The 27,203-nt window shown below is 47.0% G+C and overlaps 1 protein-coding gene across 3 annotated transcripts in view; it reads left to right on the top strand.

The window, feature by feature from the left end:
- NHSL3 (NHS like 3) overlaps positions 1-27,203 on the top strand; it is a 55,729-nt gene that overhangs the window by 4,135 nt on the left and 24,391 nt on the right. The window contains exon 1 of one of the 3 annotated variants that reach the window (XM_079989088.1): positions 14,367-14,527. The exons of the other annotated variants lie outside the window; for them this stretch is intronic. Coding sequence (XP_079845214.1) covers positions 14,440-14,527 — 88 coding nt within the window. The 5' untranslated portion in view covers positions 14,367-14,439. Of the gene's footprint in view, positions 1-14,366; positions 14,528-27,203 lie in introns of those variants that run through there. 3 annotated transcript variants of the gene reach the window in all.

Raw genomic sequence — 27,203 nt, 5'->3', positions numbered from 1 at the left:
GCTGCTGCCTTAAGAACGTACCTTGGCTTTTGGTGTTTTGGGAATGAGCTGCGTGGTAGTGTAGTGGTTAGAGTGTCAGACTAGGACCCCTCAGAGGTTTTATTATGATCAGTCAGTATATAAATTTTGTTAAATAAAAAATAGATAAGATAATTTTATGGGAGTTGAAGTCCAGCAACATCTGGGGTCCCAAGAAAGCTGCTTTAGGGAGATGCAAACCACAGTCTCACTCTGTTGGGAAGTAACACCACACCAAGACTTCCTGCCTGTTGCTCTTGCTTGTGATTGGAAGGAGGGTTTGGGCAGTGGACACCATCCACCTGCTTGAGCCCAATAAGCCATACACCAGGGCTTACCATGATGTGCAGACTTGCCCTGATGTGCGTTTGACCTTCTCAAGACAGGCGTACTTTTCTTTGGATCAGCTTAGAAACCTCAAAGTGAGTTGGCTGCAGTTCTCGCTTCCTATGGGAGTTCACCACCCATCCGCACAATTCCTGCCTCTGCCTCTTCTTCTGAGTTCTGCTTCTCTACCCTCTTACAGGCACAATTTCCAAATATCAATTCTCAGCACTTTTGCTAGAGCTTCCCCCAAGAAAAGGCCAGAGAAGTCACAGCCCTTAAGATTCAGTGCTATTGCATGATGGCAAATGCAGATGTACAGACCTCTCATTTCTTTACTGCTGGTGCCCTCTTCAATATTTGTACATGGGCACTGGAGGGCTTAGAGTTACAGGGAAGCATGCTGAAGGGGCTCACTGTCCAGTCAGTTCAGAAAACATCGCCCCTCTGAGTCCTACCCTTAAGAGGGACCCATGAATTTCACTCTGATCCTGAGTCTAATCCCGCCTTCCCCAACCTGGTGCCCTCCAGATGTTTCATTTTTATCAGCCACAGCCTATGTGGGCTGTAATCCAAAACATCTGGAGGGATCAGATTGGTCTAATACTAGGGAAAACAGCTTATGTCTCTGCTTGTGGGCCCGTAGGTTGGTGGTTCGAGTCCACCCAGGGGTAGCTGTGGGCAGGATTCCTGCATTGCAAGGGGTTGGACTAGATCCTCAGGATCCCTTCCAGTTCTACAATTCTATGAGTCTATGATTCTTTGACCCTCAGGGTTCATAGAACCTTTCCAGCTATGATTCTATGACTTAAGGCATCCAGCCCCCTGCCTGCCTGCCTGCCTCCTCCCTGCAGCGTAAGGACTAGGCTTACTATAACCCTTATATTGCAATTTATAATTTGATGTGCACTCTGCTTCGCATGGGTATCTCTAGCAGGCAATCACAAGTTGGAGCAGCTTTTGTGCAGGGCAAGTTTTGTTTCTCAGATTCTGGGGGAGAGGAGAGTGCTATTGACACTTTGGTTTATTTAAATGCAGACTGTTGGTAAAAAAGAAAGGCAATACGCCACCTGCCTAATGCTTAGAAGTGAAGCCAGAATATCCTGCAGATTCAGGGATTACTTATCAATCAGTTCCTTTATAAAAGCAGAAGCATCTGGTTGGCCACGGTGGAAAAAGGATGCTGGGCTGGATAGGGCTAGGGCAGGCATAGGCAAACTCGGCCCTCCAGATGTTTTGAGACTACAACTCCCATCATCCATGACCTGTTAGCTAGGGATGATGGGAGTTGTAGTCTCAAAACATCTGGAGGGCTGAGTTTGCCCATGCCTGGGCTGCGGCCTCATCCAGGCTCTTCTTGCATCTTTGAAGATGTAAGCATACCTCTTTGGTGGGACAGAGGGATGCTGCTCCAGTGGTCAGACTGTTGGTTTGGATAGAGTAAGTGACTGGAGCATAGCTTTGCAATGGGAAGCAGGGCTGTGTGTTGCACAGGCCACAAATTCAGAATCATGGCTGTTCTAGGTGGGGGAAAATAACCACACTAGTTTCTCAAAATATGTACCTTTCTATACATCCTGCCTCTGGGAGACCATTCAAAAGCCCTGAGGCCACTGGAAGAAAGGCTTCCTGAGACTGACCTGGCCTCCTGAAGTGATGGAACTCTAGGCTGGGATCCTGAAGCTGTTATTTACTGGCTCAGTGGCACATGTGAAAGTAGGGGATCCTACAGATCCCAGGCTTAGAGGGGTTTTTAAGGTCAAAATGACCACAAATAGTCTCTAGAACTGTTGGACCTCTTGGCAAGGAAATGCAAAAAAAAAAAAAAAAAAAAAAGCAAAACGCCGAAGTTGCTTTTAGTAGTGCCCTGAAACAAATGTTGGTTTTAGTTGATTTTAGTATTGTATTTTTTATTTTATTTTGGCTTATATTTCTTCACAAGCCATTTTGTGTGTGGGGGGAGGGGTGGATTCCTGAAAAGTGGTCTACAAATCTGTTAGATGAAAAATAAAGAGGGACAACTGCTTGAAAACAAGGTTCAAACTGGGTGCCTCCTGAACAACCAAAAGTGCTTGAAACATGTGGGCAGAAGGATCTGCCGGTGGAAATATTTAGGATTACGTAGGAGAGAGGGAAACAGCCATTGGGGTTCTTTCCTTGCCCTCTTTCACCCACGCAAGATGGCTTGTTACGATTCCCATGAGCTGCTGCTGCTGGATGAAATCACCAAAGTCTGTCATCACAACATACTCTCTGGTTTCAAGAAACATAACGTGGAAGAGCCACACCCTGTTCAACCCTTTCAGCTCCGGCTGCTGAAGCCGCTCACCTCCTACCAGGCAAGGCTCAGAAGCTGCCATGGCCTAGTTAGGAGATGATCTTCCCAGGGCAATGGTGACTGCCGGCCACGTGGCCTTGGGTTGGTCACGTTCTGTGTTGTGGTGGGTGGCAAGGCCTTCCGGTGCAGTTCCAGCTGGGCAGGAACTTGGGGACTGGTTTATAGCGCCTTCTGACAGTAGAGTGAAAGACCTATAAAAATTGAGATGGTTATTATTAGGTTTTTACTAGTTTCTTTCATGTAATTTGGGGTGCTGCAGCGCATTCCACTATTGGGCAGCGTGGCTGAAGCTGCCTATGCTCAGGTGGGGACTGGATCCGCCGCATGTGGATGGCGGTCAGGTTGGCCACTGCCAGCAGTTACAGCAGGATGCAGCTGATGGCTCAGATGGCAAGAGGACCATAAAGTTTCCAGCTGAGGGTGTAGACCAGCCTTCCCCAACCTGGTGCCCTCCAGATCTTTCAGACTACAACTCCCACAAGCCCCCAGCATTTTATGACTGTGTTGGGTGAGGGTGATGGGAGTCCGAAACATCTGGAGGGAACCAGGTTGGGAAAGGTTGGCAGAGAGAGAATTTCGGCTCCATGCTGACTTTTCTGCTCTTGAAATGATGCTGGTGTGTACATTTATGTTCCCGCTCCTTGATTTGATATCTCTTCTGTTCTCAGTCTTCTGTCTGGCAAGACAGGCACTAGGTATGTATCCACACTAAGAGATGCGTCTGAAATGTAGGAAATGGAAGAGAAATCAATTTGGCCCACATTTTGAAGCAAACCAACCTAATATGCTAGTCTTGAACACAGCTGTCCATTGGATTACACCCTTCTCTGAATTTTGTAGTTCCAGTTCAAAAGTGCATAAAAATGCCTATTTCATATGGGTGGGTGGGGGGAAATAGTACAAAATACATATTTTAGGGGAAGAAGTATGTGTAAATGTTTTCAATCCCCAAAAAGCCTATGGATGGAATGGACCTAGGATTGACTCCATGCAAAAGTAGCATCCCTTCCCAGGATATACATTTAATGAGAGCGTGTTATCAACACTTCCTCTTGTTCTATGCCTAGAAAGCATGGGTCTGAGTGGTGTTCCCCTTGCTCTGCTCCTTTCCCAAGGAAAGCCCGCCCTTAAGCTCACAACAACAACAATCTGCAGAAACCCAATGCCACTGATGTTGCCATGTGCTGCTTCCCCAGGCAACAACTTTGCCTGTTTGCAGAGTGACGGTCTGGCTGAGCTTGCTGACACAACCTTGGTTTGCTGCTCAACCTTGAACTGGACTCAGATCCTTACACACAATTCAGCTTGTCACCAGCACTGCTAAGGAAAGGGCAGCTGCTTTGCCCCTTTTAATTGCTTCTGTTCCTCCTTTCTGTATATTGCATCTAATTTGCAGGATACTCTACAAGGCATGACCCTCTTGCTCCTTTTTTACAGGCTGGGGTGTGGATTTTACCTGATGGAGCTGGGCCTTCCAGGTGTTGAAAAATCTACGCTCAACTCTCAAGGGCCATTTTTGTTTGTTTGTTTCCCTTTGTGAACTAGACCCTACCACTGTGGGTCAGCCAAGACCAGACACCTGTTGCTCTAGGCACCCAAGAGGGATCATTGCAAAGGGCCTTGGCTCCACAAATATGTAAAGGGCCTCTATGCTGAAATTCAAACCAGTTTGAAAGCGATTTAGATGTCACACCTCCCTCCCTCCACCACATGTACTGGCGTTATGCTCAGCTTTGTGCAGGAAGGGGAGGGCACTGCCTGGAGCTGTACTGCTGGTGCACAGGTTCAATCCCCCACTCAGGCCACCAGGACAGGACCCTCTGCACTGAACAGCCTCCCCCAGCCTTGGCTGAGGCTGATGGGAGTTGTAGTCCAGTCCATCTGGAGAGCGCCAGGTTGGGGAAGGCTGGCCTAGAACTATAGTTCCCTGGCTGAGATTCAGGGCAGTTAAGGCGTTTCCCAAGGGCTTAAAATATGTACTGTGGCAATAGAGGTTTTGCATACCAAAAGCAAATAATTAAACTCGGTCCAGTGGCATACTGGGAGCCAGTGCAATTTGTTTAGCAAAGGCATTACATGTTGGGGCTTAGGGTGCTGCGTTAAGCAATCTGCAGCAGCTGCAGCCTCTGGACCCACCTTAAGGGCAGCCCCACATAGAGTGCCTTGCAGTAATCCAGCTTTGATATTAGCAGTGCATGTGGTCAAGGAATGGACATAGTTGGGATACTAGCCGAAGCCGGTGAAAGAATCCTCTCTCGCTTTTCCAACATACTTGGGCTTACCTTATTGTATCCTCCTCACATCTACTCCATGGAGTAGGCTTAGGCAGGGGGAGAGGGGGGCTGAAGTCACCCAGTAATAATAATAATAATAATAATAATTTATTATTTATACCCCGCCCATCTGGCTGAGTTTCCCCAGCCACTCTGGGCGGCTCCCAATCAGTGTTAAAAACAATACAGCATTACATATTAAAAACTTCCCTGAACAGGGCTGCCTTAAGATGTCTTCTGAATGACAGGTAATTCTTTATCTCTTCCTGAGCTTCCTGGCTTGGTGGGGCTTGGCGTCCAGTTGAAGGGCAGCCCACTCTCCTTGGCTGTGCAGTGCCTCCTATTCTGGACTAATGAATACAGCAGGCAGGGGGGTAAGTGCAGGTATGTGGCGCAGAGCCACAAAAATATCCCAGCAAGGCCGTCTGCCCACAAGCCAGGCATGAAACAGGATTTCTTGGCTAAGCTGCCCATTCTGAAGACTCGCAGGGCGTGTTCACGCATGAAGTGCTTGGTGAATTTTTGTCTGGTGCTTGTGTTCTTTCTTTTTTCTTAAGAAGAAAACTCTCAAGTGCTGGGCCAGGTGATTTCCTGGGACCAGTTTGTTCCCACCTATCTACTGCAGTAGGGACGTGGGTGGCGCTGTGGGTTAAACCACAGAGCCTAGGACTTGCTAATCAGAAGGTCGGCAGTTCGAATCCCCGTGACGGGGTGAGCTCCCGTTGCTCAGTCCCTGCTCCTGCCAACCTAGCAGTTCGAAAGCACTTAGTGGCTTAGTCATGCTGGCCACATGACCCGGAAGCTGTACGCCGGAGCGGCACAACCCCAGAGTCGGTCACGACTGGACCTAATGGTCAGGGGTCCCTTTACCTTTATCTACTGCAGTAGGACCCCCAGAGCCTCACACAGACATCTCCCTTGCTTCCTATGTTAAAACAGCCTTTACTAATGGCTGGCTGGGACTAATGGGAGTTGTAGTCCAAAAGCATCTGAAAGGCTGCATTAAGTCTTCTCCCTACCACCATACGAGGGCTCTTGAATTGCCCCCTCCTCCTTAATGATTGCTCCAGCATCCTGTGTTATCCACACATCCATCCACTCTGCCTGTGCCTGCAAGCTTTAACAAAATAATTGGTGCAATTTGTCAACTGATAGTTTAAAAGGCACCTTCGCTGTAATTTTGTAATTTGTATATTTATATAGATGCCATTGATTAAAGGCCATGCTGATTACAGAATCTTTTCTTGACCTCTCTACCCGCTGCGAGCTGAGATTGGGGGAAGGCCAGAGCTGGAAAACTCCTTTAAAAAATTCCTCGCCGTCATGTTGCACAGAGTGTGAAAGCAGCCTCTGCCAACCTGGCACCCTCCAGGTGTTGTTGGACTGCAAGCTGGTGTGCTGACCTGGGGCTGATGAGAGTTGTAGTCCAACAACATTTGGAGGGTGCTGGGTTGCCAAGGACAGGGGCAATTTAAAAAAAAAGATTTCTGCGTGACTGCCTCAAACTATATCTGATTTCTCTGTGCTCTGGAGACCAGCTAAGGAATTCACACAGGTGCCAGCTGTCAGAAAAGAAAAAGCAGTCTGCATTTGTGCAGTGCAGAGTTGTCATAATGAAACAAACTTGTCCATGAAGGAGTTCCTCTTTGTGCCTGTCAGTTAGAATTGGGCTTCTGTGACCAAAGAGAAGAGCGATTGTTAATATTTCCCAAAGTCTTCACTGTGGTTTTTGTTGTTTTAGCAGCTTGCAACTGCATATTTATTTGTCCTCGCGGGCTGCAATTGCAAGGAAGAGTTGGTCTGTTTTAATAAACAGAAAACATGTGTGCGCACAGATGCTTCTTCCTTCCACAGCTCAACCCTGGGTTATAATAGGGAGCCCAGAGGCTGTTGGTGCTTATATCTGTGTTCGGGTTCTTTTTGTTTTAAAAGCAAGCGGAGCTCTTGGCTTGGCTGTTATTTTGTGGCAAGGAGTTCCACAAGTCAGTTGGTGGGAAGAAAAGCTGCTCCCTGCTTTTCCCCCCATTCCTTCCTTGGCCTGGACATCCTTACCTGGAAACAAGTAAGCAGAAAGCTTCCATAACAGAATCCAGAGAACTGTAGTTTCTGCTCAGAGTTACAATTCCCAACACACTTTGCAAACTTTATTTCCCGGGGTTCTTTTGTGGGATCCCTGTGGTTTGAGTGTGTGTCTCATATGGTGTGCACAAGATGAGAGAATGCATAACACTGTGCTGTTGAAGTATCTTCCCTTCCCTCCTTTAGGCAGGCTCCTGGTAACTTTCATTTTTAAAAGTCTGAAACAGTCGGGGACCCTCCCTGTTTATACAAACATCCATACCAACTGCTGCTTTTAAACTGCATTTTTCCCTACAGCTACCTGGCTGAGTTCCTCTCTTCTGTTAATAAATAGTATCCTTGCCATCTCTTGGCTCCTCAAAAAGGAAGGGTACAGTCCGCTTAACCCTTTCATGAATGACGGGTTACACAACCCGGAAGTGAAAATTCAGCCAACTTTGAAAAATTACTTTCCCAACAAATGGGATTATTCTCCTTCTCCTCCGACCCCAGCTGTGCATTTACACACACAGGATCTGACATTGCATTGCTGCAAAACCTGCAAGCGTTGAAATACATGTTCTTGTGTGCACTTCATTTTCATCACAGAGCAGTGCTAGTTTGAAGCTCATGTCTCTTTTCCTGTACTAGGAATACCTGGGAATTTGAGTGGGTGTGAAATTTACTTTGTTGAATCACAAGGGATGAAAGAGACCTGTAAGCTTGGTCCAAAGGCAGGATGCCTATGGGCATCAACATCACCCCCTCCACCCCAAGATTTGACTCCCATAATCCAGGCCACAAATGGCATACCAAGGCATCTGCAAAGCGACTAGATCCAGATGACTCAAGCAAGCAAGTACTCTAGAGAAAAGGGCCATTCTGCTTCCATACAGTTCCTCTTCAGAGGAACACTGACCAAGCTACCCAGTGTTAGACATTCAGATATATTAGCTAGACACCAAATGGCTCATTAAACCAGGGTTACAGTCGCCAAAACGGAATACCTAGTTGTCATTTTTGGGCCAGACATCTCGAAAGTCGTATTTCTCAATATGACTTTTTGGCTCCTGAAATTCTTTCTGATCAAATATAACAAATAGAATTCTACAGGATGTGTTGTCAGTATCTGAAAACAGTCAAGATCCAAGGATCCCCAGGCATGCACCTCCAGATGGTGGAGACGTCAGGCGCCATCCTGGCAATCGAACATCTTCACTTGGTCGCAAGTGGCCAATAGCCAGGTGCAAAATGCACCAGGTGCCTGGTGAATTTCGAGTGCTGATGATAGTTCTTTTGGAGGCAGCATGCTTCTGAATGCCAGTTGCTGAGATGCACAAGTTGGGAGAGTACCCTTGCTCTCAAGTCCTGCTTTTCGGCTTCCCATTAGGGCATCTGGTTGACCACTGAAAGAGCAAGATGCTGAACTAGATACCTGCCCCCTTAATCTACTAGGGCTCTTTTTTCATTTTTTCTAGGTAGGCTCCTGCTTCTTGATCTGCCTGGCACAGTGGCACCACCTGCATCAGTTGTGGACCCCTTGCTTTACTGTGTAATATCAGTGGGGTGGGGGAGCAGCACAGCACACTTGGCCTGGTTTCCAGGCCATTCCCAGACCAAATGATGCCTAGCAGCAGGGCTGGGAAAAATCCATCAGAGCTGGGCACAAAGTGGTAGAGGGCACAGCTCAGTGGCAGAGTCCCCTGGGAAAGGGGAAGAGTCCTGCTAAGGAGCCTAGAGAGTCTTCCCTAAGTGGAGCAGGGAACGCCAGATGGATCAGTGCTCCACTTCATTCCAAGGCAGCCTGAAGCAGAGCCAGCCTGGTCGTTAGGCAAAGTGCGGCAAAATGTCTTGGGCCAGCTGTGGCTTCAAGTGAACATGAAACAGCAGGTGAGAGCAGGATATAATAAATCAGCATCTATCTATATCTATCATCTATCTATCTATCTATCTATCTATCTATCTATCTATCAATCATCTATCAGATTTCTTACCTGCAATGAAGCTGCAGGGTTGGTCACAACAATATAACTTGCAGTTCAAAAAATAGTTACTATAAAACCATTACAATGATAAAAAAGAAGGAAAACCATTCCAGATGAACAGAAGAGTATACATTGTGCAAAAATAGGTGAGTCCCACAAAACAGAATATTTTAGCTGTCAAAGGCTGGGGAAAAGAGTTGTATCTTTTAGCATTAAGTTGGAAAATGTGGAAAGGGAGCATTTTCACTGAGACTGTTTCAAGTAGAAAGGGTTTAACTCTCCCTAATTTGCAAGGGCCGGATGCTGCAATTTCTTCTCCCACCCTCCATTGCTTGGCTGCTGTTTACTTTTCTGTAAAAAAAACTCAGTAGTGCATGTTAATTGCACTACTAAGTCATTAATTGCCCAATTAAGTCACATCTAACTTGGTCCTCAGGTAACAATGCTAAAGGGATCCTGGCTCAGAGGTAGAGAACAATTCTGGGTTCAGAGGGACCATTGGCTTGGCTAGGCATAAGACAGCTTGCTAAATTCCTAAGATAGCAGTGGCTTTCCCAAATGAAACCACCCAATGAGGCTGAGATGGGCCTGTAATGGAGACTGCACTCCTACCTGGCACTGTCTCTAGCTGCATCAGTCTATTAAGCAACCAGGACTCATAGGAAGAATGCAGAGATGTGAGATGTTAGTAACAAGGTGATGTGTGACAATATGCCATTTATTTCGTAGGGTTCAATTGCATGCTGTGCTAGAAAGGCTTCCTGGTTCCTTCAGCTGTTAGTAATCACACTGTTGCTGGCCTCAACCTTAATTGCTTAAATAGTTTCCAAGTGTTTGTGAAATAATTTTGTTAATCTGCAGGGCGCAGAAGGCCAAGAGTGAAATTTCTGAAAATGTGGGCAACAGGAATCCAGTGTCTGGTTTGAGCTGGAAACCAGGGTGAGCTTCTCAGACTGAACAAAGAGAGGTGTGCCTCTTCCACCTGGAGGGGAGGGGAAAGTGCAAGAAATGCTTTTGCAAACAGCATAATCTGAGATCTGATTTTTAAAACTCACCAAATTGTTTTGGAGTCAGATTTCTGTGTATGAGGAACGTGCTCTTTCATAAGACAATATGATCATTGACATGGTCTCTGGCACAGGAGAGGGTGAGAAATGAAGGTGAAGAGCTGAACAAATATGAATTAGAACGGATTTGACTTGTCAAACCGGTGTAGGTGCCTTTGAGTTTCTGTATTTCTCCAGCTTCAGGTGAGGAAGTCAGGGGCAATTCAGTGAGGGCTGCCATCTTAGGCACCCTTACCTGGGTGCAAGTCCCATGGAACCCAGTGAGCTCACTGCACGGGAGCAGGTGGAATGGGAGACATTTCTTTCCATCGATTTGGATCTTGGTTTCAGCAGGAGGAAGGCACAAGCCGCAGGGACAGAAATCAGGTCTCAGCAGGAAATAGCTGGCAAACGTTTAGCTTATTTCTGTTAATGATTTCAGATCTTAACTTAGGCTTTTTGGTGTTAGGCTTTTGTTTTCACTCAGAAGGGTTTTTGTTTCCTTCTTGAGGGACCCAGAAACTCAAGTGCCTTTCTGTAAACTGCTTAGACTCTCCCAAAACTTGGTTTCACCCGCTAACCCCCAATGACCCATAACATACTCAGGAGTTTCATTTAATCAGCTTTACTCATTAAGCTTTCCTTCCATTCCCTTTTACAGATTTCAGCCCTTGGCAGGGAGGGGGTGTCCTGCTGAAATAAATTCCAGATTTGGTGCCCATTTTTAGGGCAGTGCAAGGCTGCCAGTTTGCATACATCTGCTTTTCATACATTCTGTTTTCTTTGAATTTTGAATTATTGGCAAGGGGCAGGACAGATGCTGCCATGGCATCTTAGGCAAAGGTAAAGGACCCCTGGACCGTTAAGTCCAGTCGAATTTGACTATGGGGTGTGGAGCTCATCTCGCTTCAGGCCGAGGGAGCCAGCGTTTGTCCGCAGACAGCTTTCTGGGTCATGTAGCCAGCATGACTAAACTGCTTCTGGTGCAACGGGACACAGTGACGAGTGCCAGAGCAGCACACGGAAATGCCATTTACTGGCACCTTCCCACTGCAGTGGCACCTATTTATCTACTTGTATTGGTATGCTTTTGAACGGCTGGGACAGAGCAAAGAGAGCTCACCCCATCATGTGGATTCGAATCACCAACCTTCTGATTGGCAAGCCCAAGAGACTCATTGGTTTAAACCACAGTGCCACCCACTCCCTTTCATGGCATCTTAAAGGACAGGGTGGGCCATGGGGCAAAGAATAACAGCTACAGGGGTGTCCTATGACCATTGTTTGGGGCCGTAGGTCAGTAATGGTAGAGCAGAATTTGCATTTGGGTGAAGGAGAAATCCATTTGAAATAGATTTACACGTGGATTTTGCTGGGTCCAATCCAATTGGGCTTCGCTTGCAATGGATTGCCACTCATATTCAGGACCTGCTTATATGCCATCTGCCTGTGCAATGTCTGGTGTCCTTCCTTCCTTCCTTCCTTCCTTCCTTCCTTCCTTCCTTCCTTCTTTTCTTTTTTCTTTTTTTTTGTAAGCCTGACTAATTACACAGAAAATGACTCATTTTTAAAAACATAGATTATACATATAAATGTATATACAACAGTCAAGCCCTACGCTGTACAGTATTTTGTACAGAAGAATGTTACCAGTATATTAGTACTTATGAGTTTTATAAAGTAATATGCATTGTTGTAAGCATCTGCATATGTCCTGGTTACTTTCTGCTTTATAACTTGTGTATAGTATTGTACGCATAATAATATAATTTGTGAGATTTCCTTGTATTTGTAGCAGAACAGGGGACCTCACTTCTAGTCAAGATTAAGGAGCAAGTTGGGGTTTGGGGTAGGGAATTTCTTGAGGTAGTCAGAAGATTGCACCCCTTCTTGGCATGCCGAAAGCCCAAAGATTAGAATCTATGGCATTTTAAAATAATTTTTTGAATAGGGCTGCTAGGAAATAAATACTGCGCCCCCCCCCCCCCATTTTTCTGAGACCTTACAGTCCCACTGTTGGCCTGATGCTAGGCCTGGCTCAGTAGTACAAGGCAGTTTCCTGTATTCTCTGAAAGACTTGCCGAAGGCCCTTCCTGGATTCTGACATTTCTTTAAAAGCACTTGTGATGTGATATGTAATTTGAGTATTTTCCACCTGCCAATCTGCCTCGATTAGGGATAGATAATGTGGTGTCCTCCAGATGTTCAGCAAATCATCTGTAGTTGGCAGACTGGGTTCTCTTGTGCCCTTGGCAAGGAGCTGTATTGGCACCCCCCCAGCCAACCCCCCCAAAACACTTTACCGCAATAGCCACATTAGAAATGACTACATTTTACTTGACCCAAATACTCGAAGCATTCAGAATGAGTGTGAGGGCAAAGGGCAAAAAATAAAAATAAAAGTGCATGTCTTTATGCTGTGAGAAGAATGGGAAGTTTCTCCCACATTTCAACTTGCTGTGACAGGGGCGTCGCGTCAGCACACACATTTACACCATGCACTCCATAGTCTGATAGGTGATTTTTTGCACCCAAACTCATCCCAGGCCTGTGTTCCAGCAGAGTTTGGTTTCACCAACCCCTAGGTACGCCTCTGGTAGGCAGTATAGTTAGTGGTCAGGGCTGATGGGAGTTTGAGTCCATCAACATCTGGAAACCCCTGGCCTAGTACCACAGAAGACCATGGGATATATTGGGGAACCCCTAATCACACCAGGATCTTCAGCCTTGCTCCAAACTGTGAGCAAATGTTAAGTCATGCCATAAAATGTATGTACTGCTAGATTGTGAGGAAAAAACCTCAGAGCAGTTCGCAAAAGAATAAAACAATAAAATTGTCAATAAAAACGGGTAAAGCAGCTGTTTAAAACGTTCAAAAGATAATTAAACAATAAGCTAAAAACTGATTAAAACACAAGTCAGCATTCTACATATATGGGCAAGTTTGCCTGAAAAGAAATGTTTTTAGTAGGCACTGAAAAGAAGTGAAGGTGCTTGCCTGCCTCATATCAATAGGCAGGGAGTTCCAAAGTGTAGGTGCTGCCACACTAAAAGATTGATATATTACAACTGCAGAGTGAAGATTATGAGGCACTTGCAACCATACCAGTTCCACTCTTATGCTCAGGGGGTTCTCTGGTGGATGTTGCTACACCTTCACTGTAAACTTAAGCGAAGGCGGCTGCAAATGGGGGGATATTTAACCTGGTGTCCACCAGAGATGGGCTGAATGAAGCAGCTGCCACCATTTTCATTTTGTGGGGAAGGTCGCGGCAGAGGACAGCTTACCTAAGGCCCTCTTATGCAAGGCACTGGCACTTGCATGGGCCAGAATGTGCAAACTTATCAGAACTCTTTGTCATAGGTGATAAATAATGGCCGGGTTTGCACATTACATTAAACTGTGGTTGAAGAAACCATGAGTTGTCCCAGCGACAATCAACCAAACCATAGCTTGTTTCTCCAAAGTCTGTTTTGTTTCCCAGCTGCTCTTGCTTTGTGCCTTAGCAGTTTGGCAGTTGCGTGGGGAAATCGCCAAGGAAATCAAAAGGTGACAGAAAATTAAAACGGGACAGAATGTTGGGGAAAGAGAAAAAATGAATGTGCATGGGTGAAGGAGGGAATTGAGGTGGATGGATGGATGGATGGATAGATAGATAAGCTTCAGACAAGTAAAATTATAATGCTTTTGACTGTTAAATGACTTCCACAGGTATAGTGAAGGATAGCTAGATTCTGAGTCACTTTTTTGTCCTCCCCCTAAAATGCTGCCGCCTTGTGGACTCTGTCAGCCAAAGCGCCCACCTGTGCCCGGGCATGGCCCCAAAACATGTAAATCAGGAAGAGGGCTTTGGAGCATGTGCAATATCTCTTTCCTGCTCCAGTGAGCACCCCCAAGTCAGAGGGGTGCAATATTCAGGCAAACTTTTAGCTGGGTCACCCCTCACTTTTTGGAAACAAAACCCTTCTGGTGACAGTGGAGGAGTGAGATCGAGAGATGGAGCTAGGAGGCAGCAAAGCTGTCAGGGCAGGAAGAAGACAAGAGGCCAACCCCCACCCCACGCGCCCCTCCCCTTTGCCTGCTGCGATTGGCTCCGTGACCAAGCAAGGGAGGGAGCGAGTGGGTGCTGAAAGCAGGCAGCGGCCCAGAGACACAGGGATGGGAAGGCAGATCTGAGCCCTGTGCGCCTCTCTCTCTCTCTCTCTCTCTCTCTCTCTCTCTCTCTCTCTCTCTGTGCCACGGAAACCCAGCCAAGGAGAAAGAAGGCTTGCCTGGCTCAGTCATGTAAGCACCCTGTTCCTCCTCCTCCTCCTCCTCCCCCCAGCAACAAGGGGGTGGGTGGGGCAGGGTGAGGAGGAAGAGACGGGGAAAGGTGCCTGTTGCACCTACGGGCACCATGGGCAACTCGTACCACAAGTGGAGCCCCCCAAACGCCAAGGGCTGGTCTCTCTGGAACTTTGGCCGTTCCGCAGGGCTGAAGACAGGTACGGGCTTGTCAGGTGGGGAGCCTGCGGGAGGCCTGGCAGGGAGGGTGTGGCTGGGGAGTCGCTGTGGGGCAGCCACTTTGGGGAAGGGACTGAAAGGGGCAAATTCCTCATGACTTACCCCCGCCCCTGCCCACATCTCCAGACAACAAAACTCCTCCGTGGGCCCTTAACTTCCAGGTTCATCCCTCCTCAAAGTGGCAGATACGGTGGGGGCGGACTCTGGCTTTTCTCAGGTATGAGGGGGACCTAACCTGGCATGTGCTCAGAGGCATTCCTGTCTTCACATGCTCCAGAGCAGCTTCCTGTGGCTGCTGGGAGTTGTAGTCCAAAACACGGAGCCGTGGCCTAGCTATGGAGCCAGATTCTAGGGTTGAATTGGAGCTCTCATTGCTCTGGTGGTTCTGAAATCTGAGGTCCAGAGATGCTCTTCCGCACCTGGCTCTTTACCCTGCTGTCCCAGAGTTCCTGGCGCCTCTTGCTTGGGGACCCAGCTAGGAAATTGCAGCTGGGAAATACACTTCACCATTGCAAGATCCGCACGTCAAAACGCCAGGGAGACTGTCTCCCGGTTTCATTGAAAAAACAATTTGCGAAGGTGTTCTGCAGTCCTGAAGGAACCAAATCTGAAATTAAACCAGGGCTCAGTTTTTATTTTATTTATCACAAGACCTGCATAACACTTGTCCGTTGACAGATTTGTAAGGCAGCTACGAAAGCACCAGAAAAGATCCAGAAATAATTTTTAAAAATGATGAGCATAACAATCGTGCATTTGCAAACATACGTGTCATATAGGAACACTGAACAGAGAGCCAGGTTGGGCTGTGGCTTTTGGTTTGATTGTGCATTGAATGGCAAACTTTGGGTTGTTGTTGTGGTTTCTCCTTGTTGGAGCTCCTTTGCTGTTTCAAAAGAGCTGCTTCCCTGCCATGTTCTGAGAAACCTGGGGGCTGTCCTTGGGCTATCTCTGGTGTTGCAAACAGCCCTGAGGCTGCTTTGTGGGTTTCTAGGGCTGGTGCTTTGCTAATATAATCACCCCACAGAGGAGATCACTCCCCTGGAATCAGCCTAACTAATCTGGAAGGACTGTTCTTCTGCAGAGTCAGTGGCCTGGATTAGAATATCATCTTCATCCACTAGGAAAAAATCAGAAGGCCAGGGAAACGCAAGCTCTTCCTCTTGCTTAAAATCTTTTAGAGCCTTCCACCCTTTTACTACTTGGTGTGTGAATGCCATCCCCAAAACTAAGGTTGCCAACTGTTTTTCCATCCTCTGTGCCTGAACCTCTAAAAGAAGCCTTACAGGTATTAGCAGAATAGAAAGCATATCTCCATGGTGTGAAGAGCTCAGTCTATAGGTTTCTGCAGATTATTCTGATATTAAAGGCAAAGGAGCAGGGCTCCCCCACCCCACCCAGGTCAGCTTGTAACCCCACCTTCTCATTCACATCCAATATTACCAGCCAATATCCCAATGCCATTGTACAAATCCAGGTTTGACTGCACTTGGAGTACTGTTTCAGTTCTGGTCACCTCACCTCCAAAAGGACATTGCAGAGTCGATTCAGAAAAAGGCAACCAAAACATTCAAGGGAATGGAGCAACTCCTCTATGAGGAAAGGTTGCAACATTTGGGATTTTTTTAATTCAGAGGAAAGGGCAAATAAGAGGTGACATGATAAAAGTTCATAAAATGATGCGTGGCAAGGAGAAAGTGGAGAGAGGAAAGTTTCCCTCCCCCTCTCATAACACTAGAACTTGTGGACATTCATTGAAGCCAAATGTGAAGATTCGGGACAGATATTAAGAAAGTATTTCTTCATGTAGCACATAGTTAACTGTGGAGTTCCCTCCTGCGGGAGGCAGTGATGGCCACCGAGTTGGATGGCTTTAAAAGCGGAATGGACAGATTCATGGAGGAGAAAACTATCCATCGCTCTTCGCCATGATAGCTGTGCCCTGCCACTGCTGTCAGAGGGAGTAAATTTCTGAATACCAGTTGCTGGAAACTGCAGGAGGGGACATTGCTGCTGTGCTCAGGTCCTGCGTGCGTTCTTCCCATGGGTAGCTGGTTGGCCACTGGGCTAGATGGGCTATTGGCCTGATCCAGCAGCAGTGGTGGACACTGGACTCTCAAATTTCAGCAGTGCCCTGTGTGATGCAAAAATTCGTCACCCTGCCCCCCACCTGTCATGCTCCATTCTACAGCATTAATGTGGTGCCCCTTGCAGTGTGGCGCCCCGTGTGGCCGAACCCTAAAACCACCTCTGCCAGCAGACATTTATATTTTCATCGAGCTGTTTCTCTGTGTTTCAGCCTCCCCCAATCTGAATGCCCTCCTGGCTGGTGCTAATGGGAGTTGTGGTCCAAAACAACTAGAGGGTACCCAGGTTGAGGACGGCTGCTTTATTCGTTGCTCATTCTCCTTGTCCCACCTCTTAGTTTCCCGCCCCATTGTCAAAGTATAGATTAAACATGCAGAGCAGCTGACACCCCTCTTATTTCCCTATGCCACCTTGCAAAGTGTCAGTTACACTGATGGATTACAATAATAATAATTTTATGTTAATATCTTGATACATTTTTTTAATGCCGCCTTGGGTACTCCTGTGTGTAGAAAGACGGGATAAAAAATCCCCTGCTTGTTTCAAGGATATTAAGAAGCAGCTAATTGGTGCTCAGGTGTCCTTGAGTGTGCTGAGCGCTGGTCTTTTGGAGCATAAGGAGAGACTGTGGCTGTGAATACACTTTGTACTTTTCCCCCCTAGCAGGCTGGTAGTATAATGTTGTTTGCCTAATTAACAGCCGCTGGATTAGGGACTCAAAAGTTCACTTTATTTTTCAGTCTGTTGATGCGCTTGTGGTTATAGCATGTGATGGGGGAGGTCAGGACTCCTGAGTTTTTGTTTTTGGTGTTGCTGCTGATTCAGGGAAGCCAAGGCCTCTTACCTCCACCCCCACAAAACAGGAATTTCTGTTTAGCTGATGGGTTTTTTTTTCCAAATGAAAACCTTGACACAAACGGGGTGATAATCCCTGTAAACAGGAAAGTTCAGTTCCTTAATTTTTTACCGTACGGTGCTGTTAGTTTATTCCCCTGCACTAAAGCCCCCTCTCCCCTTCTCTGTTTAACAACAAAGCTTACTGTTTTTTTAGAAGACAGGTTGTTGCAAATGCATTTCCCCATAAACAAAACAGGCAAATGTTAGAGGATCTTCCCTGATGATGTTATTGTACAGGGATGATGTTTTTTCCCCTCCAGGCGCCCTTGGGTTCCTGATCAATCTGCCTGCTAAGATAAACTGTACTGAAGAACTGAGAAATGAAACTTTTTAATGTTCATTAAATCTGTGCTAGGAAAAGGAGCTTGCCTCGTTCTTCACCCACCCTTTTAGTATGAATAAATTGTAATTCATCTCTAAAATGTGAGACTCTTAAGTTTGTGAGTTGCTTGTTGGTGATGGAAAGGCAGAAGCACTGGGTTTTTAAAATAATAAAATCTTCCGCTTCCCATGCTGAGCCTTAGCACCAATAGCACAGCCCAGGGTTGGCTTGAGCATGATTGACTCAGATTAAGTCCTGCTTTCCTGGCTGTATTCAAAGCTGTGTGGTCACCTGGTCATGTGCCTCTAAAAGCCACCTGACATGCAAAAACCTAGCAAGTGAAACTTCCTCCGCAACTTGTTTGATTGATTTCTGCATGCGAGGCTCCAGTGAAAGGCCCAGGGGGAGCAGGACCAATAAAAATAGTTGGCGGCCCTAACTCAGAGTTGCCACTTGTAGCCAAGTATGAGAAGCACCTTTATGAGTTTGATTTGGGATATGAGATGGCACCTGACTTGGCCCGATGTCTTGGCAGAAGAAAGGTTGCTGAGAGTCAGACATGGATTTTGCAGGCTTCCTGGGCTGATTTCTGAAACCCTTCTGTGACGTGACCTTGGCCAAGACAGCCCTGCTTATTTGCCTGCTGATGCGTCAGACTTTCCAGGCAAGGTATTTTGCAAGATGTCGTTGGAAAAACACTGTGTGACACGTGTAGCCGTAATAGTGGTGGAAGAACACCTATTGCAATGCCAATGTTTTGGCTCTTGGCACTGTACCAGGTCTTGCTGAAGAGAGGGAATAAGCCCTGGGCATGGATGGATGGAGTGGCGGCTGAGTCATCCCGCAAAGTTGGCATTGCAGGAGTACCCTTGACACTGCTCTTTGGGTGATCCGATGCCAAGGAGGAGAGCTGAACTTTTGTACTTTCCATTAAAAAAGGAATCTGGGCAGAAGTGGCCTTTCTTGTCTTGCAGGGACTTGAGACAAACAGGTGCCTGCAGAAATCCCTATTCTGTGCTCCTGTTAAACCGCCTGCCCTTCCCATTCCACATGTGCAGTCTGCAAAATTTCCCCATTTTGGAACTACAATTACATAAAGGTACAGGCTGAGGGCCAAACTAGACATGACACCATCTGAGCAATGAGCAATTGTGCAAGTGCTTTCTTATATTTTAAAAAATGAATAGCAGATACGGCATTGGGATTGGGAATGCAGGAGGGTGGATCTGGCAAAGTGTTAAAGGCCCCCTTCCCCTGCTTCCAGCAGCATCCTAATCTGCAGTTTAGTACAGACAAGCCAATACCATCCACAAATTGCTAATTGCATGAATGGTGTCATGTCTAGTATGTGGAGTCCTTTGACCCTGACCTTCGCGATACTCTGTGAAGTGTGCGAGACTGCTCCGCAGCAGATGGTTTGAGGTTTGCATTGGGCTCAGCTTGTTGCTTGTCCCAACGCCTTCCTTCTGATTTCTCAGGGTTGACTGTAAATGTCTTGTAGTGCATGGCCGAAGCTGAGGTTGGTTGCTAAAGTGGCTTACAAGGTATACACAGTGGGCCCAGGTTCAGAACACTCTCCAGGACATACAGGGAATCCACACAGTTTAGAGGTGACCTAGGAAGCTTGTGCATGCAGATGCTGGGCAGAAGAAAGGGGAGGGAAATAATTTTAAAATGTCATTTTTTAAACAAGAGGGACTTCATCTGGGGTTAGCCTGTGCATTAAGCAGCACAGCAACAAGCAGGAATTCCGCAAACAAATGCAGCAATTGGAAAACTTTCCTGCTTATTGTGTTGTGGCTTCCAGAGACTGGGATTCAGAAGCATTATGGCCCCCAGCTGTGAAAGCAGAGCATTAGCTGTTGATAGCCTTGCCCTCCATTAATCAGCCCAATCCTCTTTTAAACCCATCCAAGTTGGTGTGGCCATCACTTTTCATGTTGAACTTGTTGCTCATGAGATGCTGCTGGACTCCAGCTCCCATCATCCCTGCCTATTGAGCATGCTGGTTGAGTCTGATGGGAATTTGAGTTCAAGAACATCTGGCATAGACAATTCTGAGCTAAGTGGACCAATGGTCATAAGGCAACAGCTTCCTGTGTTCCTAAAGCAGACTTTGCCAACCTGGTACCCTCCAGATGTTGTTGGACAACAACTCCCATCAGCCCCAGCCAGCCAACAAGGCTGTACTAAAGCATTTCACATCCTGTATAGAAAGGGATGAGTGGCATGATCCCAGACAATAATGATGATGATAATGATGATAATTGTTATTGTTGCTGTTGTTTCTGTTTCCCTAAAGGAGCCCAGGGTGGCAAACAGCACCCCCCTTAAAAAAAAAACCAAGCAAATCTCCTCACAGCTGAATAAGTTCAAGACTGCCATTTGCTTACAGCAGGGGTTTGCTGTCAAGATAGAACATGAGGGCATGGGGCCACAGCACTGTACTTAAACCGTTCCTGGGGTTAGGGTAAGAAAGAGAAGTTTAAATATTGCCAGTGCCTCAGAAGAGAGCAGTCTTTTATCTCAGGTAGGCCTGTGTGTTGTCAGTCCCCATAGCAATCCAGCGAGATGTGGGCAAGGCCAGACGGAGGCCCTTCCTTTGAATGCCACATTCATCCTCTGACAAAGGAGGAGACGGGGCCTCTGCTGATAAGGCATATTGTGGCAGAAGAGTCGGCCACATGTGTGAACAGAGAGAGGGCGATAGCAGGGAGTGGCGGCGGTGGGGCAGGCGTTTGTCTGGAAAACGTGGAGCGCGTTTTGGTCTGTTCTCAGTCCTAGCGCCATAGCAACCGATCATCGGAGGCCGCAGAGCAAAAGAATGTGCATTGTGTTGCTTCAGCGGTTTTTCAGGCGCTCAGCTGGGATCGATTGGTGGGGGCCCTGCAGGACAGTCTAAGGCTGCCTGGGGGCCCCCCAATTCTCCATGTGTCGCAAAAAAAGGAAGGGCAGTGGTGCGGTTGGCTCCCTGTACTTCCAGTCTCTGAGAAATGGGAGAGTCTTGGCCGAAAAGTGGGCAGGAGAAGTAGTTGCCTCAAAACAGTGAATTAATTGGGGAAGGTGTTGTCACCGTGGGATACAATCCACCAGGGCATCCGTGAAATGAGGGAGAGCAAGTAGAGGTGTGTGTGTGCATGTGCTCAATGCCCATGACCGTGCCTTGGTTCCTCGTGTGTAGGGCTTATATGTGTAGGACTATTGTGGGAATAAAAAATGTGGGTAGCGGGAGGGTTAGAGCCATTTTGGAGGAAATATTACATTAAAATGCATTAAATAAGTTATATTTGATTCCCTCGCCCCCCAATCAACTGTGAAATTGTGTAATGTTCAAAACAATAGATTTCACCAGGAAATGTCACTGGACAGGCTGGTGCACTCTGCACATGTTTAGCGGTGTTCCCTTCTTTGTTTTGTTGGCTGAGCCCTGGCACTGAATGCAGACTGTAGGGTTGTTCATTTGCCCAGCTGGTTTTTCCTTTCCTCTGCTCCAGGAAGCTTGCAATGTTTCTTCTTCCTCATACCAGGACCTTAGCAATTAGGTGCTTGGATGCATTAAGCAGCCTTTGATCTGAGCGATGGTCCAAGAGGTCTTCCTCTATGCCTTTGGCTGCTGCATCTCCTCTAGGTGGCCAGAAGGGGGCAGAAGAAAACTCTGAACCGAGGGGTGGGGGTGGTATTCAAGCAAACACCCACTGAATATTTTGGTTCTGCCATGACTAGCATGCCATGACTAGGCATCGTTTTGACTCCTAATCCTTAAGATTGAGGGACCTGGTTCAGTTATTTAGTAACGACGGAAAGGCACTCTGCGCAGGCCTTGTGGCACTCTTTTAAAAAAATTATTCATAGACTGAGCCCTGGCACAAGTTAAGCCCAGAATTAATTTGGAGAGTTAATCAGGGGGTGTATGTGTGTGTTTTCATGTAACTAAAATGAGATTTCAGGTTGGGCTCAAGTCTTAGCCCTTCAATGCTCAGTTCCCCTTTCAATACCACCCTGGTTTGGTGCCCCAAATATTGCACTGCAGTGCATTGCCTTGGAAACTGCCCAGTTGCCTTTAGGAACTTTTGTTGCCCATGCTGAGCTGGGATGTAGCTCCCTCCTGCCCCTTTTGACTTCTGCTACCACATTAGCTGGAACCCCTGCTAGGAAGACCTTGGAGGCTATGGAGATAGGAGAGCAGGATCACGCCCTGGTGGGGGATGGGCACACCAGGCATGCCACTGAGTCATCCTGGTGGAATGCAGCCTGTGGCCAGATGCCACCCATTGGGAACAAGGTGTGTGTGTGTGGGGGGGAAACATCTGGTTTACAGGAAGGGCTGCTGCTCAGAGCATCCAGAAGGTGCCAGGTTCAATCCCTGATCAGATGGCATCTCCAAGTAGGGTTCGGAATATCCCTTGCCTGGAACCTAGAGGCCTGCTGCCAGTCGGTATAGAGAGTGTTGAATCCTGTGGACCACTGGGTCTAACTTGTGGCAAGGCAGCATCCTGTATGCTTATGTGACTTGAAGCACAGAGGGGGTGGGGTTTCCCTGTCTGGGAGTCCCTGTCTGGAAGTGCTTCGAGGGGATAGTGTAGGGTTTGGGGAGTAGATTGACTGACCCCACCTGAAAGCCACCAACCCCTTTGGACTGCTTCCTCCAGGACCTTTGAAGGTGACTTCCACCATGCCCCTTCGCAGGCACAGAGATGCACCACTGGGCAATTTTTTGGGAGAGCCATCACTATTGTGCCATTCAAACGTGTAGTCCTACCCAGGCAAATTCACAGGACTGTAGAGGTGTCTAGTCCAGCTCCCTGCAGTGCAGGAATCGCTGCCAAAGAATCCCTGACAGATGGCCATCCAAACTCTGCTTAAAAACCTCCACTGAAGGAGCGTCCACCACCTTCCTAGTGAGTTCCTTCCACTCTTACCACCAGAAAGTTATTATTAGGATTTAGTTGGAATCTCCATTCTTGTCATTTGAATCCATTGGTTTGGATCATCCCTTCTGGAGCAGCAGAAAGCAAGCTTGCTCAGTCTTCCATGTGACAGCCCTTCAAATATTTGAAGGAGGCTATCATATCCCCTCTCTGTCTCCTCCGCTGTTAATCCTCTTTGATTTAGAAGGGGGGGTGTGTGCAGAAGGAACTTCTTTTTTCCATCTAAGCCAGTTTCCAGAATGAGAAGAGAGGTGTGCAGTTTGAGAGGAAGAGTCCCAGCTGATGGGGAGCAGAACAGCACCTGCTTGGCAGGTAAAATGTCCCAAGGTCAAGCCAGTGGCATCTCCGGTCAAAAGGGTAGCAAGGCTGGGAAAGGCAGTTCCTGTTATTGTTTGTTGCTGTTGTTGTTAATTTTTTTACTTGCCCTTCACCAGCAGGTCCTAGGGCAGCTCATAGCCATTTAAAAGTCAGAATTAAAAACAATTAAAACAAATTGCAGCCACTGGAATAGGGTGAGCCTTGAAAACATACATCTCACGTGTCAAAGGACAGGGTGGAAACAGTGCATCTTCGGCATTCCCCGAAAGCTGCCGCCTGCACCTACCTCTGTGGGGAGGAGGAGGGTTCCATTAAGGGGCTGATAGCTGAGGTAGAGCCAGCCCTTCTCCAACACAGTGCCCTCCATATATTTAGAACTACAACTCCCATCAGCAGCTGCCAGCACAGCTGTGTCATCCAAGGCATAAATTGTGCATGCCAGTTGCCAGGGGCACCAGGTTGGCAAAGGCTGACTAGTGAGCTAAATGCCTCAGTGGGCTGACTCGACACAGGGTACCTCCATGTGGCAGAATTGCACCCCATTGCCCTATTTGTGACGTTGTAAGGGACCCTAGAGCGCCTGTACCTTTTAGATTCTGCTCCGCTCCAATAACACTCAAACAGAGCTACAGTGATACCTCGGGTTAAGAACTTAATTCATTCTGGAGGTCTGTTCTTAACCTGAAACTGTTCTTAACCTGAAGCACCACTTTAGCTAATGGGGCCTCCTGTTGCTGCCGCGCCGCTGCTGCACGATTTCTGTTCTCATCCTGAAGCAAAGTTCTTAACCCGAGGTAATATTTCTGGGTTAGTGGAGTCTGTAACCTGAAGTGTATGTAACCCGAGGTACCACTGTATTACCAAAGCATCAGTTGTGTTCTAGGCTTTTTGTTCCTTGGGACTCTTGCATATCTAGTTTAGGAGAGGCAGTTGTGATGCAGCCCCTTCCCATAGCTCCCTGAGTGATGTGTGGTCTGAATGTGATATCTGTCAGTCTGTCTATCTTTCTATCATCTATCTATCTATCTATCTATCTATCTATCTATCTGGAATTTGCCATTGAATATATTCATTATATATATATATATATAGAGAGAGAGAGAGAGAGAGAGATATATATATTGTTGCAGTTTAATCCTGAATATATCCAAGAGCAACCAAGCTGGTGACCTCCAGTTCCCATCATTCCAGCAGTATCATGCAGGGACTGATGGGAATTGTAGTCCAAAACACCTGGAAAGCCTCCGGTTGAGGAAGGCTGCACAACAGCATTTCTTTGAGTTTTGCTGTGAACACGATACACTGCCTATGGAAATCCCACAGCAGAGTGTGATTTAGCTGATTCCTACACTGGAGTGGATTGCACTCGATAACCCTTTGGGTCTCTTCCAACTCAACAGTTCCATTATTAAATTGAGGATTACAGGGCGGTTTACAATAGAGAAACACAAAAATGCATACCATAGTAATAGACAAAAACCATACCCCCCCCCCCCGCCAGTATTATTGTTTATTTAATTTCTATGATTCTGTGACTCCCTGGTAGGGAAAGGAGATCACTTGTCCTGCCTGAAATTGAGCTTGTGTGGCATGGGAAGACCGAGAAGGGACTGGGACATCCTTTCCCTCTCAGATGGTGACCTCTGCTTCCCATCTGCCCAGGAAATATCATCTGGCCCTGGGCTGCTGCATGAACAGGCTCAGTTCCTGCAGCAGGAAGAGTTCCACATGCTGTGTTGCTCCTGAGGTTCCTTCTCCTTGGATGCCGCCCTTCTGTGGCCTAGCCTGCCTTCTCAAGTGGCCTCGCAGCATGAAGGCAGGCAGGCAGGCAGGCAACCTCCTGCCTTTTGCTGTCTCTCCGGCTCTTCCTGTTCAACCTGGGAAGTCTGCGTTTAGACATAAACCTGTTTGGTAGCTTTTCTAAGAATGGAGGGGAAGGCAGGGAGGCCTACGGGCTGACCCAGGGAGGAGCAGGGGGTGATGATGTGGCAGGCTGCCATGCAGGTGCTAATGCTATAGTGCCCAGCTCTCCTTTAGCCAAGGCCCAAAAGCACATTCTGCCTGAACTCTCCAGGGCGTGGGGGTGTGCTGCCCTTGTTGTGCATTGTGGCACATCAAGAAAACCACCCCATTCTCTGGCTCTCTTTGCAGTTGCGAAGTGCCAGTGCAGTGCCCATGAGTGTGTTCCCTGGTGGTGCCCAAAGCCTCCCCCTCTCTGGCTGAAATTAGGCTTGAAAGAAGCCATTCATTGTAGTCAACAGGGGGGTTTGTAGTACAAACCTCCGGTTTGTATGTATTATGAAACAGAAAGTGATTAAAATAAGTATGCAAAGTGAATGCCAACAGATATGAATTTACAGGATTACAGTGGTACCTCAGGTTAAGTACTTAATTCGTTCCAGAGGTCCATACTTAACCTGAAACTTTCTTAACCTGAAGCACCACTTTAGCTAATGGGGCCTCCTGCTGTCGTTGTGCCGCCGCTGCACGATTTCTGTTCTCATCCTGAAGCAAAGTTCTTAACCTGATGCACTATTTCTGGGTTAGTGGAGTCTGTAACATGAAGCGTATGTAACCTGAGGTACCACTGTACTTCTGGGAGAAAGAAAGGCAGGGAAAATTACTGTTGTGGTATAAGAAAAGAGGCTGGGCACAAAGCAGGAGGAGAAACTGAGATCAAAGTGGATATAATTATTATATTCCATGGTGCAACCTGCTTGGCTTCCGTGGGCGCTGAAGCCATCTACAGAGGTCATCTGAACTTTGCATCTTCAGGATGTTTGTGGCAATTGTAGCATTTTGGGTGTCATGTGGGAACCTCAGAGAACCATTCCTCTCTCTTTGCAATGCATGGACATCCATGCCTCAAAACCAACCCTGGACCTCTTGATGCCATTATTCATAAATCATTTTCTAGAGCACTTTTTGGCATGCGCGGAAGTCCATAGCTATGATCTCATCTATGCTCAGTTGTCTCCTGCTGGCTGTTTCCTCCTCATGCTTGCTGCTTTCCTCGCACATGACGAATTTGGCCCCGGGAATCTCCTGCTGCTGCTCCAAGCCGGGCCTGAGTTTTGTGATGTATGAAAATTGGAATGTGTTTGGGGAGAGTGACAGAGCTGGGGTTACAGAGTTCAGGCGGCAACATGCATGTTATTCTTCATTTTGGTGACACACACTTGAGCAAATGGGAATGTAAGAAAGAAGCATGTGCAAAAAAATTCTTTATGCCAGTGCTTATTGGAACTAAAGACCTTCCCTTGAACAATCAAGGGGTCTGCTTTCATTTGCAGAGGAGCAGCATGTATATTAGGGATGATCTTGCGACTTCATAGCCTGTGCAAAACCCTCTGGACAAGGGTTTCAAAAGTGTTGTTCACCATGCAGGGTACAGAATGGACAGGAAATAATAAACTATAACTGAAGTAAAAGCAGAGAAAATGAGGTGGGAGGGCCGACAAGAAATATATTATTGGTGCAAGAAAGAAAGTGATTTGGAACTCTGAATTATAGGGGTGGGTCACACATGTCCCTACCCTGACAGTGAATTTTACTGAATGCAGTGGGATTTTCCACTGGAATGGTGGTTGCATGTGTGTGAGCTTGTTCTGTAGGACAATGTTGACTTTGGGACACCAATCGGCAACGTCAAACAGCTGGCTGGATCACACTTGTATGTCTTGTTACATGACAACCACAACATTGCATGTTTGGGATTTTGTTTAGTTTAGTTTAGTTTCTCTTTAAAGAAAAGGTGAGTAAGAGGTGACACGGAGAAAGTGAGCAGAGGAAAGTTTTCCTCCCTGTCTAATAACACTAGAACTCATGGGTATCCAGAAATGACTGGCTCATCTTTTAAAAATGTAAACGATTAAATAGGCCTGTTAGCATAAAAAGGCCTCCCAAGAGATGCCTGAAAGTTCGCAGTGGGGATGTTTTATACTGCAACCCCTAGTGTGGCTGTGCCATATCATCAATAGTCCAAAATGCACTTGCTTTTCTACATTGGCCTTCTCCCCCAGAACACAGGGCACAAAGTGCTCCACATCCATTCTCTCAGTAAGAGCCTTGCAAGGGTGTCTAGTATTGCTGGGGCTGTAACTT

Source organism: Podarcis cretensis (assembly GCF_951804945.1).
Source record: "Podarcis cretensis genome assembly, chromosome: 8".
NCBI classification, from domain to species: domain Eukaryota; kingdom Metazoa; phylum Chordata; class Lepidosauria; order Squamata; family Lacertidae; genus Podarcis; species Podarcis cretensis.
This window is presented reverse-complemented; position numbering and strand designations above follow the sequence as displayed.